Source organism: Gymnodraco acuticeps, unplaced genomic scaffold, assembly GCF_902827175.1.
Source record: "Gymnodraco acuticeps unplaced genomic scaffold, fGymAcu1.1, whole genome shotgun sequence".
Classification (NCBI taxonomy): domain Eukaryota; kingdom Metazoa; phylum Chordata; class Actinopteri; order Perciformes; family Bathydraconidae; genus Gymnodraco; species Gymnodraco acuticeps.
The window spans coordinates 816,580-835,737 of record NW_022991584.1 but is presented as its reverse complement, the minus strand read 5'-3'; the positions used below and the strand labels follow the sequence as shown (position 1 = coordinate 835,737).

The following is a 19,158-nucleotide window of genomic DNA, read 5'->3' as shown; positions in this document are numbered from 1 at the left end:
CTGCTTGTGTTGTGCTGTCAGGGAATGAATGTGTATGGCTAGCCGACTGGTAGCTTTGGCAATGTTGTCACTATCAGAATGATATCGCAGCGGGACATAGGAGAACTGGCTCGGTTTTATACTGTCACTGATCCTAAAAAGCACCTGAAAGGCTACACTGTGTACAAAGTCACCGCAAGGGTAAGTAAAGGGATGTTGGTAGCTGTGAAAGCAAGGCTAATGCTAGGTGTTGTTAGCTGTATAGCTTGAGCTGTGCTAACCAAGCTAATATGATGCAAACACAAGAAACGTTGTTTTAACCTCTTCGGGATGAACTGGTAACAGCTTTTGTAAACAAAACAAAAATGTCTCTTAACAGGTTCATTCAGACTATTTTATTTGTTGTAATCTGTGTTGTGTTTCACCTTCAGTAGATTGTATAGTTGCTCACATTAGCAATATTAGCCAAACTGAGTGAATCCTACCTAAACGCAGTAACCTCGGTGTTAACCGCTAGATAGCTAACTAGCCAGCTCTGTTCGTGTTATAGGTAGCTTTACGATGGAATAACACTTAGTATAAATTATAAAACATATTTAAGATAGATAAAATATATCTAGTTCATTGTGTCATTATATTTGTGTGCATAATTTCTAGATAAATGCCTTATGAGGTATTTTACGTTGGAGGGGATTCTAATTTATCACAGATCTAAATGTAGAAATGTCAAAGCCTTGGTTAATTCAAACCTACATTTAATAGCCAAATGCTCCGTGTATCTATCTCACAGGACAAGGTGGTGCTAAAACTGAAACCATTTCAAATTAGGAGATAAACCCTCGACAAAATTCACTTTAGGGCACTTTTATTTTCTCTGTAAGAATAGGCTCCTGTCCCCATTGATAATAATTCAAAACTCCCAAATCAAGTGCTTGTGTAGAGAAGTAAGTCCTCTGATTATGAAAAAAAACATATTTTTGTTCGTCAACACTTCTACCAGGTCTCCAGTTACCAGTTTGTGCAGTGATTTTACAGAGGCATTGGCATGCTCCCAGTTCAATAAGAATTAGGCCAGGCTGCTTTTCCCTTTCTCTGCCTGCCATCCTGGATGATATGGTTGCTGGTGATGTCTCGTTCCTACACTCAAGACTTTCGTCATTCACTGTATAATGCTCTCATTGTCACACACAGAGCTGTGTCCCTGCTCATACTTGTGCCAGCCTCACAAGGAATTCATAAACCAGCACTGGCATCCTACACCGACCATTGCATAGGAATCAGTAAGATGGAGATTGAGTACGTTTTTCTTCGTTCTTTTCCACACAGATAATCTCCAGGAAGAACCCAGAGGATGTCCAAGAGGTAAGACAAGCAACCATGACTTTGTGAGTGTGAAAGCTTTGGCAGAGTTGACTTTCTTGAAAGACAGGAGCTTGATGGAAATGTTCCCTGCAGGGTTAGAGGATGAGCACTCCCTCTGCTCTCACCAGACCAATTTAATAACATTTTAAAATGTGCAATTTTACAGTATTCATTCATAAAGGTTACAACAAAATATCAGTTGCAAGTGACACTTGGTTTGTGATGAAACTGGCTGTGCAAGATGTATCTGCTGCTATGTTCCTCATCCATACCCTTACTAATGAGATTATATAAAGGAAGGTTACCTGTTTTGACATTTCAAGTTCACTTTCTTAACGTGAGAATACTGACACTAAAGCTTTTACTGTCCACAGTTATATACTGTCTCACATCGTCTCTGAGGTCATTTAACGATCAGTTTTGGCTCCAGACAGGTTTACGTGTGTGTGTGTGTGTGTGTGTGTGTGTGTGTGTGTGGTGTGTGTGTGTGTGTGTGTGTGTGTGTGTGTGTGTGTGTGTGTGTGTGTGTGTGTGTTGTGTGTGTGTGTGTGTGTGTGTGTGTGTGTGTGTGTGTGTGTGTGTGTGTGTGTGTGTGTGTGTGTGTGTGTGTGTGTGTGTGTGTGTGTGTGTGTGTGTGTGTGTGTGTGTGTGGTGTGTGTGTGTGTGTGTGTGTGTGTGTGTGTGTGTGTGTGTGTGTGTGTGTGTGTGTGTGTGTGTGTGTGTGTGTGTGTGTGTGTGTGTGTGTGTGTGTGTGTGGTCTACAAACGCATACCTCCATTATTGAGCAGTGCACCTCTTAGGGAATAGTGCTCAGGTTAGTTCTCTAGGATATTGTATTTGTCTTTATCCCACACAGTAAGGACTTACTTCAATCAGGTTTGTGTATTAGTGTGACTTGTGTTTTAAGTTGTTTTGCGCAAGATGGCGGTGAGATAATAATAATAATAATAATGCATTTTATTTATATAGCGCTTTTCAAAACTCAAAGACGCTTTACAGTATGAGGGAGGGTAGACAAACAAGGACAGGCAAACAAGTAAGTATAGTAAAATAAAAAGGCAGTCAAGAGGAAGTTGATTGAGAGGGGGGGCTTATGGGTAGACAGAGTTGAAAAGATGTGTTTTGAGGCGGGACTGAAAGACTGTGAGGGACTCAGAGTCACGGAGATCTTGGGGGAGGGAATTCCAGAGCCTAGGAGCTGCCACTGAGAAGGCTCTGTCCCCAAAGCTGCAGAGTGTGGATGTGGGAATGGATAGGAGTCCGGCTGCGGTGGATCTGAGGGACCGTGGGGGTTGATAAGGAGTGAGAAGGTTTGTGAGATAAGGGGGGGCCAGATGGTGGAGCGCTTTGTAGGTGAGGACCAGAATTTGATGATGATGATGATGATGAAGAAGATGAGTCTTTTATCTTGTCAAATGTTGGGAAAGGAACAACCGTTGACATTTGATTCCTTTAATATATCAGGCAAGTCAGTGCTGTTGTTAACCTTCTAAATGTGTGGTTTGAACAAGGCAATGAATTTGAATTATTCAGATATTTGAAAAAACGTGATTACCTTTACAGACCAGAACAACATCAGGTTACTATTTCAGGGAACACAATCTACACAAGCCATTTAGTGAAGCTTTACATGTCTTCAAAAATATTGATTACCCAACTCCTCCTTTTCCTTATCTTCATCCGTCTCTCCTCTTGCTCTTGTTGTAGATAACAGTATGGAAGCGATACAGTGATTTCCGGAAGCTTCATCAGAACTTATGGCAGCTGCACAAGAATGTGTGTAGCCAGTCGGAGCTGTTTCCTCCCTTTGCCAAGGCCAAAGTCTTTGGTAAGAAATAAACCACTTAATTCTCCTGCATCAAACATTGTCCAGAACCAGAAGAGAACATTGTTATTTTAAAAAGCCCTGTTGGATGTTTATTTGGTCATTTGGTACCTTTTTAATATTGTTTTTTGTTAGTGAATGTGTCTGAAGAAAGACTGTGATAGTGTCAGGCTTTGCTGTAGTACAAGAAAATAGTAGTAGTAGTGATGACTGTCCCCTAGAGGCAGTTTAGTGTTATTACTTGGTCAGTAAGCACTACTATCAGTTGTGAAATCACTCTTACGTGTGTGTGTGTGTGTGTGTGTGTGTGTGTGTGTGTGTGTGTGTGTGTGTGTGTGTGTGTGTGTGTATCTGTCTATCCATGCATGAGCAGGTCGTTTTGATGACTCGGTAGTTGAGGAAAGAAGGCAGTGCTCCGAGGATCTGCTTCAATTCTCTGCTAACATTCCCGCTCTCTATAGCAGTGAGCACATCCAAGATTTCTTCAAGGTACCCAAACATGATCCCAGACCCCTATAACTTTCACACTCACCTTAACATAACACTACAATCACTGAAGAATATGTTTGTCATTCTTTTTAAGGGAGGCGAGGTTCACGACGGCTCAGAGCTCATTGGCCCCGCTGAGCCCTTCTCTGACTTCCTAGCAGACAGTTTATCAGACTGCAGCTCTGACGGTGGGTTACATACAATAACTATTCCTCAGAATCCATTTTCTTTCTGCTTTACATGACTGTGACCTCACACAGAGATGTTTGATCACGTTTTTTCAGTTCAAAGAGACAGCAGTGGTGCAGATGATCTGACTATCACATCTGAATATGGAGGTAAGGTTTAATTTTGGATCAAAATAACACACACCCACAATACAGCTTGATTATATTTGCTATGACACTGCATTGTTCTCATCCCCAGGCCCGTACAGTGACAGCGACCTGACCTCCCTGGCTGTGGACTCAGACTCTTTGGCTGGGCTGGACGATGGCATGGCCTCAGGTCGCACCTCCCCAAACCAGCCACAAGGGGGAGCCTCCAACATTAGCAGCAGCTGCAGCCCTCGCTTGCCCTCCCTTAACGACCGCCGCACCCCATCTCCCTCCCCAGTGCCTGCCTCCTCAGCCCCTAACCCAGAGGTCAGCTGGCCAGGCCGAACGCATCTTTTCTCCGGCAGTCTGAGGAAAGCCAGAGGTGGGAAACCTAAGGACAAGAAGTTAGACTACCTAGACAGAGCCAGCGAGCTCATCTGCGTGGCTGTACAGAAGGAGAAGGAGCAGGACTTCCAGGCAGCGTTCTCCTGTTATCGCAGCGGAGTGGACCTGCTGCTGCAAGGAGTGCAAGGTCAGTTTTGGAGATAGCTGGTGAGAAATGTAGGCGTATACTCAACTAATCCATCATAGTGTAACCATGGATATATCTGCAAGCCATGAAGTGTCCATGAGCCAGATACTGACCCTCGCAGCAGCAGGGTTCTTAAGTCGATCTGACATTGGCAAAGAACCATCACTTTCACTTTGTGGTTTATCAGCTTGTAAAAGTGATATCATGCTGTTTTGACAGTGAATAAAATGCTTGCACAGAAACTTTTCCCCCATCACTATGAAAACTGCTTCGTAAAGAAAAACGACTGACCTCACTCACCCCTTTTCAGGTGAGCCCAGTCCCACGCGGCGCGAGGCAGTGAAGAAGAAGACTGCAGACTATCTGATGCGTGCAGAGCAGATATCCAGTCAGCATCTGAGAAGCAACATGGGTCAGGGGTCAACGCAGACAGTGGTGAGTGGGAGGGAAATACCAGTGGCCTGTATGCTGTCTATGTTGGATTATGCAAATCTGCTTTATGTGCGTGCATCCACCAGAGACCTCAAACCACTCGAGACAGTACATTGGGTTTATTTCAGACAGAAATACTATCTATGTATAACGGATCATATTTTCAAAGACATCGACTATTCTTCCTCACTCTTTTCAGATGTCACAATAACTGATTAATGTGACCATGTTTAGATAATAAATCAGCCCACCATCATATATGACATTCCTTTGTTGTTGTCCCAGGCTTTGGGGGTGCAGTGCTGCCCGTCCAGCAGCAGAGGAGGCCAGCCGAGTCCCTCCGAGGAGCTGAGAGCTTACAGGGTGCTGGGGGTCATAGATAAGGTCAGTTCAATATTATAAAGTCATGCAACTTGCACCCATATTTTATGTTTTATTTATTTTGAATGCTTGGGTTGTGTTTGTATACCAAAAAGTCATTTAAAGACAAAAAACAATTCACTTTTTTGAATTGGAGGCTGGAATGTTCTGCTTGATTATCATAGTAAATATGATTTTAAAGGTGACAACGACATTCAAGATCCTAACAAAGTAGTTACACTCAGGCACTAATATTTTCCCTGCCCCAGATAAATGTGGATGTGTCAAATATCTCCTCCTTGTGTCCTTTCCTTCTTTGACCACCCCCGTTATCTGAAGCCATAAAGCGTAATAGATTTACTGAATGCTTTGGTAAGGGCTGAGTGTGTGTATGCTCAGCGTCAGTTATGAGTACCACAAGGTCAGTTTGGGTTGCTGGTCCTCTCAACCAGCTGCCGGCGAAGCAACTTCACCACTCAGCCATGAAATGACTTGGCAAGCAGCTCGGAGAGCGGCGCACAGCATTGAATCAATGATGCTCATCCTCCACAAACACAAAACCCCAAGGAAAATGTTGATACAATACTAACATGTGTTACTCGACAGAGGTGCATGCAAAATCCACAATATGTCCCGAACAAATGAGACACACCGGCGAAAACAAAAAAACGCCATAAGTGAAAACTATAGCGCTGCAAATGACCCGGCTTTCCTCTGCTCTCCTCCTTCCTCCTTTCACTTTTTAATGGGGACAGAGGGGACAGATGGAGAGAGCTCCTCACCCTGCTGCCCCTCCCCTCCACCTCCCCCTTCCCTGATGTTTGTGTCTTAATTATATTAGCGCCCTGGCTAGCAGTGCCACTCTGTTTACTCACAGCTCCATTCATATCCATTTAGCCTGCACCTGTTTGGTCCCGGCCAGGGTCACATGGAGAGAACGCACCCGCTGAACATACGCACGCACCGCACTACGCACAAACACACAGCGGGGCTCACACATATGCTCAAACTCTCCCCTGAGAGGGTGAGGAAGCAGAGGAGCAATGGAGATGTCAGGGAGAATGAGGGAGGAAATCGAGACAGTGGGAAGAGCCAGAAGGAGAAGGGAAATGAGAGATAGCGAGGGCTCCATTTATGTTGGAAATTAGGCAAGGGTGAAAAGAAGGTTTGGATTCAGAGATGGTAGTTATAGCTTTTACTGTGTCTGCCGTGAAGCATTGCATAGATTTGTAGTGACCTCTTTTTCAAGGAACACAAGACTTTTAGGAGCACAGTGAAGAAATGTACGCATTTATGAACAACCATTTGGTTTGTCAGCTGTCTTTTTAGTTTATTTTTAACAAATATTTTTTTTAAAGAGAGAGGCTATATTAGAGAGAAAATATCCTGTGATTGTTTGGCATTTGTGATTGACAAAATACTTAATGATGAGATTATGAGATATGTTTTGTATCCATAAACTAATGTATTAATGAGCTAATTTATAAATAACTGTTACTTCAGTACCTTTATATTCAAATTGTCTTTATAAGTCTGGGACTTGATGTGGTCCGACACAGCAGGATTTGTGTCAATGCCAATTTGTGTAGAATTATTTAGGGACCTTCATTTATCTTGCCGTGACCCTCATGTGTGCCCGACCCAGCCTTTGAAAAACACTGCTTTAGAGGACACCACCACTACATCATCTCAGACGGTGTGTTCATATCTGGCAATTAATGGCACTCTTCCATCACAGGTTCTTCTGGTCATGGACAAGAGAACTCAAGAGACATTCATCCTGAAAGTAAGTTTAATGTGTGTGTGTGTGTGTGTGTGTGTGTGTGTGTGTGTGTGCATCCGTGTCGCCCTGAGTGTGAAGTGTGCCAGAAGCCCCTGTGTGTGACCGGTGTAATTGATTCTAATGGGCCTGTCCCTGTCAGCTCCTCTGCTCTCAGGTGTGAGACGTGTGCCAGATGCCAACGCACAGCGCGGGCACAGATGAATACACACACATGCACCCACGCACACACACACACCTACACACACACAGCTGATGTGCACTTCACGTGTAGCGCTGACAGATTTGTGTGGCTCTTTTAAAGTCACGCGCTGTATGTGGCTTGATGAATCCAGTGACTTTGGGTTGCCAAGGGGCAAAGCTGGCATCTCGTTAATAGGAGGTTTCTCCTTTGCCACGCTCCGGTTTTTTCACACTTGATTCTTCGCACAAACTAAAGCACTCACCTTCCTCTACCTCCTCCCAGTCACTCTTATTTTCTCTTCTAGTCCTTACATTTCCTTAGTTCACCTTTTGATAGATAGATAGATAGATAGATAGATGGATACTTTATTTATCTCAAGCTGGGAAATTGTTTTGTGACGGCAGGTTTTGGACAGTCAAGCTGCAAGATTTACAACACTTCTCAAAAATAGAATAAAATAAACAATATATACATATTCTCATTAGAAAGTTATATTCAGAGGAGTATCTAAACACAATAAAATAGACAGAATACTCTCTAATATACCAATCTACTTAAAGGTCCCATGTCATGCTTTTCCGGTTATTACCCGTCCCCTTGTGTGTTATGAAGGTTTTTATGCATGTAAACGGTGTGCAGAGTCAAAACCCTCAAAGTACACCCTGTAGCGAGTAAAACTCTAACACAGAAAATACCTCCCCAAAACGCCTCGTTGGAGATACGTCATTGTCCATTTGATTTTTCCGGGTACGCATGATGTCATCCGTACTCGGAACGAAATGGACCGATCCGTGGAGCCGTTACGTTACGTCCGCGGAGCCGTTACGTTAAGCCCCCGCTGATTGGTCCAAATTGACCAATCCACGGACTTCCTCACACACTCAGTGCAGGCAGCTCTGCTGATTTCTCCTCCCTGGCTGCAGGCTGATAACAGACAGTTGGGATCGCGGCGAAATTCTCTCTGCAGACCCATTCTCTCTGCAGACCCATTCTCTCTGCAGACCCATTCTCTCTGCAGACCCATTCTCTCTGCAGACCCATTCTCTCTGCGTTTACCAACCTTTTTCTTACTCAATATCAAGCCACACTTATTGTTTTTACTTCGGCTGTGACTTTGTGTGTGCTCAGGGTGAGTTTGGCTGTGTTTCGCTGTGTATCGCTAAACAAGGAAATCACACCTCCACGGAGCTCAGCGCAATTCACAACGTCCCGACTGGTCCCGACCAATCGGAGCACACTGGGCTCACAGGGAGGGGGGGGCAAGAGCTGCAACGAGCCGTTTAGTGGAGAGAGTGAATACTGCTGAATACACATACTTTACAGAGATGCTGTATGCGAAACCAATGTGAGTTTGGAAAATTGCACAGTATAAATGTATTCTAGTAGACCTCAACAATGGAATTATGATCAGTGGAAATGGCCATGACATGGGACCTTTAACATATAAACATAGTGTACAATGTATACATAGTGTAGAAATTGTGTACAATATTATGCTCCAAACATCTGGAACAAACTCCCAGAAACCTGCAGGTCCGCTGCAGCTTTGACTACTTTTAAATCCAGGCTGACGACTTTTTTTTTTGCCGCTACTTTTAATTGAACTATTCATATCTTAAACTGCACTGTAAATTGTATTCATGTACTATTTTTTCTTTTAATGTTTATCTTATTATCTTTGCTTTTTAATGACTGTTTTTAAATGCCATTTTCTTAATGTCTTTCATTTTTGTAAAGCACTTTGAATTGTGTTGAAAGGTGCTATATAAATAAACTTGCCTTGCCTTACAGTAGCTTGAAATTAAAAGTAAAATATATCCTGTAGTAACTTTCATTTCTGCAGAACAAGTTTTTGTTGTTTCTCAGAAAAAGGGAGACTCTGCTTTCTAAATAAATGAACTGTAATACAATTATTAAATGCAAAATTGGCATTATATATTATCTATGTGATGCCCTAACTCTCCTGTTATTACTCACCTCCTCTTCCTCTGCCTTCCCCTTGCAGGGCCTGAGGAAGAGCAGTGACTGTGGGCGGACGAAGAGGACAGTCATGCCTCCCTCTGTGCCACACATGGTGCAGCTGAGGAAATTCATTGTCTCCGAAGACACCGTTTTTCTTCTTCTGCAGTACGCTGAAGGTAAGACGCGCACATCCCATCAGATTCATCTTCCCCCCCCCTTTTATCTTTTTTACCTCCCAACTGTCTCCTCACCTGATCCTTCCTGCGCTCCTCTCCCACTCCTCTCTCTGCCCTTGTTCCAGACAGATGTTTGATAGAGATGGGTGTGTGTCACAGGTCATTATTCTGAATACCAGGTGGCGCCATGCTTCATTAGCTATGCCAACACCTGGGCCTCCTTACATCCCACTCACTCCAGGATGTGTGTGTAGCTCGTGTGCGGGTACAATGTAATGCCACCATACTTTTTAATGCCCTGTAACCTATTCAATCTGGTGCACTCCATAACCACGCTGCACTAATATTATTGAACAGTATTTAATGTCGTACGAACATGATCTAATAAAGCTAATCAGAAATAGCCGCAGAAAAAAAATACATTTTTGTTTCTGATCCACAAAATCCAGGGCTGCGCTTTATGCCTCTTTAGTATCCTGTCAGCAGCTGATTGGCTGAATGACGACAGACAGACAGGCAGACGGAGGGAGGCAGTGACCTGAGTGACATTGGACGAAACAACATGTGGATGGTTTTATTTTCTAAGCCATCGAGTTGCCCCACCATCATTATCATCACTGTGAACTCCCTATCTGTTCTCATCACACACAACAGATGCTGTTCTCCAAGTGCTGTGTGTGTGTGTGTGTGTGTGTGTGTGTGTGTGTGTGTGTGTGTGTGTGTGTGTGTGTGTGTGTGTGTGTGTGTGTGTGTGTGTGTGGTGTGTGTGTGTGTGTGTGTGTGTGTGTGTGTGTGTGTGTGTGTGTGTGTGTGTGTGTGTGTGTGTGTGTGTGTGTGTGTGTGTGTGTGTGTGTGTGTGTGTGTGTGTGTGTGTGTGTGTGTGTGTGTGTGTGTGTGTGTGTGTGTGTGTGTGTGTGTGTGTGTGTGTGTGTGTGTGTGTGTGTGTGTGTGACAGAGAAGTCAAAATGCAAACATTGCACAACCCCATTTGGCCAATTTGGGTTCAGTCATAACTGTTTGCCTTGGTTACTCATTCCTAAGTGGAAACTAATGACCCTCTTCACCAAAGACTTCCAGTACCTAAGGAGCCCCACAAGCCAAAGACAGGGATTACAAATGTATTTTGTGCTTTCTCTTTGCCTTTCCACAGCTCCTGAAGAACAGTGAACATTAGGCACATCTCATAAATAGAAGAAGAACATTTTTATTATATTTTTTAGATTCAATGTTGTTGACACCTGCCTTCGAAATAGTGAATCGATTACCAGTTGGACAAGGTGTGCATCTAAATGTTTCCTCCAGACTTAAAGGGGCTCAATAGACATGGGGAACCAATTTGGGTTTTTTCAATGCCTAATGCTGATTTTTAAGAATAGGGCATATACCAATTGTGCAAGTTCTCCCACTTAAAAAGATGAGAGGCCTGTAATGTTCATCCTAGGTATACCTCAACTATGAGAGACAGAATGAGAAAAAAAAATCCAGAAAATCACTGTCTGATTTGTAAAGAATTTATTTGCAAATTATGGTGGAAAATAAGTATTTGGTCAATAACAAAAGTTAATCTCAATACTTTGTTATATACCCTTTGTTGGCAATGACAGAGGTCAAACGTTTTCTGTAAGTCTTCACAAGGTTTTCACACACTGTTGCTGGTATTTTGGCCCATTCCTCCATGCAGATCTCCTCTAGAGCAGTGATGTTTTGGGGCTGTCGCTGGGCAACACAGACTTTCAACTCCGTCCAAAGATTTTCTATGGGGTTGAGATCTGGAGACTGGCTAGGCCACTCCAGGACCTTGAAATGCTTCTTACGAAGCCACTCCTTCGTTGCCCGGGCGGTGTGTTTGGGATCATTGTCATGCTGAAAGACCCAGCCACGTTTCATCTTCAATGCCCTTGCTGATGGAAGGAGGTTGTCACTCAAAATCTCACGATACATGGCCCCATTCATTCTTTCCTTTACACGGATCAGTCGTCCTGGTCCCTTTGCAGAAAAACAGCCCCAAAGCATGATGTTTCCACCCCCATGTTTCACAGTAGGTATGGTGTTCTTTGGATGCAACTCAGCCTTCTTTCTCCTCCAAACACGTCTAGTTGAGTTTTTACCAAAAAGTTCTATTTTGGTTTCATCTGTCCATATGACATTCTCCCAATCCTCTTCTGGATCATCTAAATGCTCTCTAGCAAACTTCAGATGGGCCTGGACATGTACTGGCTTAAGCAGGGGGACACGTCTGGCACTGCAGGATTTGAGTCCCTGGCGGCGTAGTGTGTTACTGATGGTAGCCTTTGTTACTTTGGTCCCAGCTCTCTGCAGGTAATTGACTAGGTCCCCCCGTGTGGTTCTGGGATTTTTGCTCACCGTTCTTGTGATCATTTTGACCCCACGGGGTGAGATCTTGCGTGGAACCCCAGATCGAGGGAGATTATCAGTGGTCTTGTATGTCTTCCATTTTCTAATAATTGTTCCCACAGTTGATTTATTCACACCAAGCTGCTTACCTATTGCAGATTCAGTCTTCCCAGCCTGGTGCAGGTCTACAATTTTGTTTCTGGTGTCCTTTGACAGCTCTTTGGTCTTGGCCATAGTGGAGTTTGGAGTGTGACTGTTTGAGGTCGTGGACAGGTGTCTTTTATATTGATAACGATTTCAAACAAGTGCCATTAATACAGTTAACGAGTGGAGGACAGAGGAGGCCCCAAAGCCCCCTCCCCCCTCCTCACTTCTGTCAAGCGACTTTGTTAAACACTTTGAAAAAAAGGTTGATGATATTCGCTCTACTTTTTCTGACTCACCTTTACTCACCGCTGGGTCACCAGACCCCCCTTCCACCCACACACTAACCTCCTTTTCCCCTCTCTCTCCAAGTGAGGTTCTTACCCTCATTACCTCTGCCCGCCCTACCACCTGTCCTCTGGACCCTATCCCTTCAAACCTCCTTCAGACTATCGCTCCTGATATTCTACCGTTTCTCTCCCATTTCATCAACACTTCTCTAACTTCTGGTCACTTTCCAAACAGTCTCAAGGAGGCAAGAGTAAACCCTCTCCTAAAGAAACCCACTCTCAACCCCTCTGATGTTATAAACTACAGGCCTGTCTCTACTCCCGTTCCTGTCTAAAACACTTGAACGCGCTGTCTTTAAACAACTCTCCTGTTATCTCCATCAGAACAACCTTCTGGATCCGCACCAGTCTGGTTTCAAGGCAGGTCACTCCACAGAAACTGCTCTCATTGCTGTCACTGAGGAACTGCACACTGCCAAAGCAGCATCCCTTTCCTCTGTCATCATCCTGTTGGACCTGTCTGCTGCATTCGACACGGTGAACCATCAGATCCTCCTTCACACTCTCCAAGAACTTGGAGTGTCAGGCTCAGCACTTTCCCTCCTCACCTCATACCTCAAAGACCGTACCTACAGGGTAACTTGGAGAGGGTCCGAGTCTGACCCTTGTCAATTAACTACAGGGGTCCCTCAGGGCTCTGTTCTCGGTCCCCTCCTCTTCTCCCTGTACACAAACTCGCTCGGATCAGTCATTAGCCCGCATGGTTTTTCATACCACTGCTACGCTGACGACACCCAATTAATTCTGTCCTTTCCCCGCTCAGAGACCCAGGTCGTCGCACGCATCTCTGCTTGTTTTGACATCTCTCAGTGGATGTCTGCTCATCACCTCAAGCTCAACCTTGACAAGACTGAACTGCTTTTCCTTCCGGGAAAAGATTGTCCCACTCTTGACCTGACAATCAACATCGGCACCTCTGTTGTTTCCCCGACTCAGACTTCAAGGAATCTGGGTGTAATCCTAGATAACAACCTGTCCTTCACTGCAAACATCGCTGCTACAACCCGTTGCTGCAGATACACGCTTTACAATATCAGGAAGATACGTCCCCAGCTGACACAGAAAGCGACGCAGGTTCTGGTCCAGGCTCTCGTCCAGGCTCTCGTCATCTCACGCCTAGACTACTGCAACTCCCTCCTGGCTGGTCTACCTGCATGTGCCATCCGTCCTCTGCAGCTCATCCAGAATGCAGCGGCTCGTCTGGTCTTCAACCTTCCTACATTTTCCCACACCACTCCGCTCCTCCGCTCCCTTCACTGGCTTCCGGTAACTGCTAGAATCCACTTCAAGACACTGGTACTTGCATACCATGCTGCGAATGGATCTGGCCCTTCCTACATCCAGGACATGGTTAAACTGTACACCCCAGCGCGTGCACTACGCTCTGCATCAGCCAAACGACTCGCTGCGCCCTCGCTGCGAGGGGGACCCAAGTTCCCATCAGCAAAAACACGTGGGTTTGCTATCCTGGCTCCAAAATGGTGGAATGAGCTCCCCATTGACATCAGGACAGCAGATAGCTTACACATCTTCCGGCGCAGACTGAAAACTCATCTCTTTCGACTCCACCTCGAGCGATAGAATTACTAACAAAGAACTGCTAACAAAGCACTTATATACTAATAAAGGACTGGCTTATCTATAGCCAGTTGAGTAGCACTTGAAATGTTTGGCTCTATGAAACATGATGTACTTATATGATTCTGTTTTCTTCAAGGTTGTGTCTTCCTGGTCGAATGTACTTATTGTAAGTCGCTTTGGATAAAAGCGTCAGCTAAATGCAATGTAATGTAATGTCTGTGAGAGCCAGAAATCTTGTTTGTTTGTAGGTGACCAAATACTTATATTACCGAGGAATTTACCAATTAATTCATTAAAGATCCTACAATGTGATTTCCTGGATTCTTTCCCCCCATTCTGTCTCTCATAGTTGAAGTGTACCTAGGATGAAAATTACAGGCCTCTCTCATCTTTTAAGTGGGAGAACTTGCACAATTGGTGGCTGACTAAATACTTTTTTGCCCCACTGTATAATGCCAAATTTGCATTTATTACATTTCATTTATTTCAAAAGTAGTGTCCCCTTGTTTTTAAGAGACAAAAAAAACTTCTTCAATACATTTTTGTTAATGTTAAGTCATTTCCAACAGTTATAGTGCTCTCTTTCATGCCTCACACAAGGGAAGGACCACACCTGTGTGAAAGGGGCGACCTAGCAGTAATCAAACAACAAATTCACTTTTTTTTTAGGCCGATGTCCTCAGAAATAAAATGACAACAGTCGAGCTTTGAATTTCTCCTGAAAAAAGGACCTTTGGTACAGTTGTAGTACAGTTTCTTTGTTGTTAATGCCCCGTCTCCTTCCTCTCCAGGTGGGAAGCTGTGGTCTCACATCGGAAAGTTCATGCGTACTACCAGCCCTGACGACAGCTTTGACATTCCCTACATCCAGAAGAGCCACACAGCAGCGGTCCACTCTTCCCAGCCGGCCGTCCCACAGCTGGAAGCAGGTTCAGCCGGTTCTGGCCCGGTTGCCGGTTCTCATCCTGTCTCAGCGCTGCAGAACAAAGAGGAGCCACGCAACGCCTCTCCTAAGAAAAGGGTTCTCCCCCCCCGGCGTGTTGAACAAATAGGCGCCCAGTCCGACTCCGGAGCCACCTCAGAGGAAGAGTGCACCAATAGTTATTTGAATCTTTGTAATGAGTACGAACAAGACAAAGTAGAACCAGATGCGCTAGAGGAGGAAGAAGAGAGGAGCGAACAGGAAATGCTGTCACTGGAAGTGCCCGTTGCCACCACCACTTCCTTGCGTAGCCGCTCGCTGCTTAGCAACGACAGCCTCTCTTCACCCATCAGCTCTCAGGAACTCGGCTTTTTCACAGAGTCATCCGAGAAAAGCGGCCACACCCTCGACAACGAGCAATATCGTGGCGAGGGTCAGGACCACGGGGAGGTGTTCAGCCCCTTGCCCTCCCCCGCCGTTCCTCTGGATCAGTCCAAGCACACGCCCATGGAGTTTTTCCGTATCGACAGTAAAGACAGTACGAGCGAGTTGACCTGTCTTGACTCGGGAGAGCAGCGCCCCTCTCACAAGCATTTTTCTACATCCGATCTGGGCTTTGATGTCGCTGAGGATCTTCCGGAGCTGGCTCAGGAGGTCAAAGGTCACAGCTCTGAGCTCTGGGGGCTGGACTGTAGCGATAAAGGCTCTAACGAGTCAGTGCCAGTCATCTCATTTAAAGAGGCAGTGGTGGAGGACGAGGGCCAACCGCCAGACCTTTTGGTCAACCTGCCTGTAACGGGGGGGATTGTGGACTCTTCACATGAAGAACTAGACACATCGGGCGTGTGTCTGGGCCTCGAGGTCACAGCGTCTCCTCAGAAGTTCATACAGCCGGATGTTTTGCAGCTTCACAGCCAGCCTGAGGAAGAGGAGGAGCAGCAAGAGCTTTCATCTCTATGCACAGCGTCTGCTACTTGCGACACCAGTGTTACATCTTCCTCTCCCTTCAACTCGCTGTGGGATGACTGCAGCCTGGCGTTCGGACAAGAGCCCTCTGACAAAACTATGGTCGATCCCGCATGCCAAAATAACGACCTTCCCTTTGACCTTCCAGTTACAGACTCTCTAAATGAGAAACTGGAGGCCAGTGCAAGAGTAAATACAGACCTAAGTGGCACAAGCACAGGCTCTATCACGGCCGGGGTTGGGAATGTATTAGGTCTTGATGGGGATTCATCAGGAGTTATTAGTAATACAGGTGGCAGCGTATTTGATAAAGAAGTATCGCGGCTGTTTGCAGAGCTGGACGAGCTGTCGCTGGCTGCTTCCCAAGCTTCTATCCCGGAGGAGTTCATACGATGCTGGGCGGTGGAGATGGTGACAGCTCTGGCTTCTCTGCACCGAGAGGGCATCATCTGTCGGGACCTGAACCCCAAAAACATCCTGCTCGACCACCAAGGTAAGACTTCCATTGTTATCACAGCTAGACCCTAACCCTAGGCACTTTATTTTGGAGACAACAAGCTATCTATATGTATTTTTACGTCTGTTTTTAAAGAAAAAACCGACAACAGGCCCCCAAATAGAAAGGCCAGGGAACTTGAAGTAACCTCCTGAATGCTCATGAATAAAAAAATGTATGTCAAATAAAAAATAGTTAATAGTTCAATAACTTAAGGAAATCCAATAGAAATATTGGTGATATCTGCTTATATTTCTCTTACAGCAAGAATTAAGCATAAGTGGATCTCGTTTTCTTGAGCAAAAAGCAAATCATAAAGTCAAGGTCTCATCTTTCTACTTTCTTAGAGCAGGTACAATTAGATTAAGGGCCTTTATGAGTCAACAATAATGTAATCGTGTTACAAAAAGGAAGGCTCCCCCAAAGTGTTGTTTTACCAGGAGGTCACAGATCCCCCCCCTCAACTTCTTCCTTTTGTCGCCCTACAATCATCTCTCTCCACCTCGTTATCAACAAGCGTCTAATTAGCTGAGTGGCTGTTTTCGTCTCCCTGGTGGTAATTATTGTTCTAAAGGGCCCATCAACGGCGTAGTGTGGTGCATCAGTCTGGCTAGCCTCGGCTAATGGCCACGGCTACCTAATGACACCATTAGTTCTAATGATAGCGTTAACGGGTAGCCGCTAAACAGGAGTAATCGCCGGGGCTGTGTGCTTGAAAAGCTTGCGGAGGGATGTAGAGAGGCGGAAAGGAGCGGAGGAAGGAAGTGCTTTAAAGGTGAGCAAACAGTTTGAAAAGTAGAGACACTCGGGCGGAGGAGGAGCATTAGGTGGATGTTTCTTTCTCTGAGGTTCTCTCTTTGTCTCCTTAGGTCATATTCAGCTTACCTACTTTTGCAGCTGGAACGATGTGGAGGAGTCCTGTGACAAAGAGGCAGTCGCTGATATGTACTGTGCACCAGGTGAGACACACATGCTAACACACTTTATCTCTATGATTTGACTGATGTACTTTTTACTTCTTAATTATGAGCCTTGTTTCTTGGGTATGTTTGTAAGGAGGTTTATGTGGGGTTAATAGCATGCAGGGTGCATAATGACAATAAACAATCATACTCTTGGGAGTAGAAACAAATGGAGTAGAAACAAATGGATAGTATTCTTTTTTTTTTTTTTTAAATGAGCAGAAATCCAAATGAAGCTCTTTTTTCTCTTGACTTTAAGAAACCACATCATAAGGCTACGTGGAATAATCCCCCTGCCAGTATTATAATACATGTCAAAAAAACACATTTTGGTTAATATATGAAGAATAACTCTTTTCCATCTTGTGGTCCCAGGCTGCAGTCGAATAGTCCATTTAGCTTAGGAACCTTCCTAACCGAATGAAATGACCCGGAAGTCCCTCAGTGGCAGCCATGATAAGTGCCGTTCGAATTCTCTAGACGATAGGAAAGGAGGTTTCAAACTTCCTTTATAACCTCCTTTAGCTTAGGAACCACTGGACCTCTCTTACCGAAAGGAGAGGAGAAAATGCTGCCCCACAATGCCTTGCAGCCGCAGCATTTGCCGTCACTCAACAGTCGGCCGTTCACGGAAACAAACGATTATGACGGAGAAATTATATCATGAAAGTTACAGTGCTTATTAAGCTTTTTAAAACGTAGGTGGTAAGTTGCCAAAGTGCTTTGTTTTGAACGTTCATCAGTATTATAATCAAAAAGAGAAATATGAACGTTAGTTTTTACTGAAATGATCAAATAAAGTCAACATTTCACTGAGCTGTGTGGGGTTTGTTCAACTTTTAAAAGATGTTTGAATGGTGATATACACAGTGATATATGTGAAGGACTAACGTTTATAATAAATACATTTGTATTGATTTTAAGATCTTTTCATACAATCATACGTATTGGGATCATTTGTATTAATGTGGACCGGAGGGAGAGGGTGACGAGCAGAAGTTTCACTTTCCTTTTTATTTCAATTCCAACTTTGGTCATGAAGAATATGTTTCTCTGTTGTCCACGTTCATAAAACAACAGCATCAGAGCACGGTGCAGAGTCTCTAGATGAGTTTACAGTAGTCCCTCGTTCTTATTATACATCCATGTTGTAGTCCGCCGTATAGAAAACTAGTTTCCATAGTTTCCCCACAGCAGCAGACGCACATTCATAAACACGTCGGATAGTGAAAGTGCAGTCGGATTCTCTAAAGCACCGCAGTCTCTTCTCCTAAGTCCTTTTGAATTCTCCTATTGACTATCCCTTAACCCCGTGACGTTTCACTCAGAGGTCAAGGAATAGACGATACGGTTAGAATTTAGGAGCTGATTTTTGGACTATTCGACTGCAGCCCCAGTCTTGAGAGGCTGACTCTTGTTGTAGTTCCCTCTCGGTCCTGGAGAGTGTGCTGTTGAGCAGCAGTGCGGCCGGCAGCAGGCAGTAACCCCCGTGTTGCCCTCAGCAGGCTCGTGGCAGCTCTGGCATGCTGTTTACAAGCTGCCTAAAACAAACTGCTGCTAGACTACAGCACCATGTCCCTACTTAGCACTCCTGTGTGTAAGGGGGGGGGGGGGGTGCATTTTGGTTCTTTTTTACAATATCTTGCTGCTTTAAGCAAAGGGTTAAGGTGATTCTGGAAATATAATAGATTACAGATTTAGAGTAATCCTGTTAAAATGTAAATGTATTGTAGATATTTTTATTTATACATTTCATAACCTTTCGAACAACTGTTTCGTACTTTTCTCATTTACGAAGGCTGATATTGTTTATTTTCCAGCACTGAAAGGCGTTCTTGTCCGCCAACATGGTCACCTGCCTTGCTTAGAGTAATTTGCATTGATATGATTGGCAGGCGAGAGGCAGTACAAACCAGAGAACCAATCAAAACCAGTCCACAACCACAATTTGAGCTCATACCAATTGAACATGCCTGTCTGGATG

General features: G+C 44.6%; 1 protein-coding gene across 2 annotated transcripts in view; it reads left to right on the top strand.

Moving 5' to 3' along the window:
- Positions 1-4: 4 nt before the first annotated feature.
- Positions 5-19,158, top strand: part of rps6kc1 (ribosomal protein S6 kinase polypeptide 1) — a 28,049-nt gene continuing 8,895 nt past the window's right edge. Inside the window, exons 1-13 of one of the 2 annotated variants that reach the window (XM_034197671.1) lie at positions 5-180; positions 1,306-1,341; positions 3,049-3,169; positions 3,540-3,655; positions 3,750-3,843; positions 3,940-3,993; positions 4,082-4,504; positions 4,815-4,939; positions 5,222-5,320; positions 7,035-7,082; positions 9,266-9,398; positions 14,620-16,209; positions 17,082-17,171. In XM_034197671.1, coding sequence (XP_034053562.1) covers positions 79-180; positions 1,306-1,341; positions 3,049-3,169; positions 3,540-3,655; positions 3,750-3,843; positions 3,940-3,993; positions 4,082-4,504; positions 4,815-4,939; positions 5,222-5,320; positions 7,035-7,082; positions 9,266-9,398; positions 14,620-16,209; positions 17,082-17,171 — 3,031 coding nt within the window. In that variant the 5' untranslated portion in view covers positions 5-78. Of the gene's footprint in view, positions 181-1,305; positions 1,365-3,048; positions 3,170-3,539; positions 3,656-3,749; positions 3,844-3,939; positions 3,994-4,081; positions 4,505-4,814; positions 4,940-5,221; positions 5,321-7,034; positions 7,083-9,265; positions 9,399-14,619; positions 16,210-17,081; positions 17,172-19,158 lie in introns of both variants that reach the window. The other variant, XM_034197672.1, reaches the window with a different exon arrangement.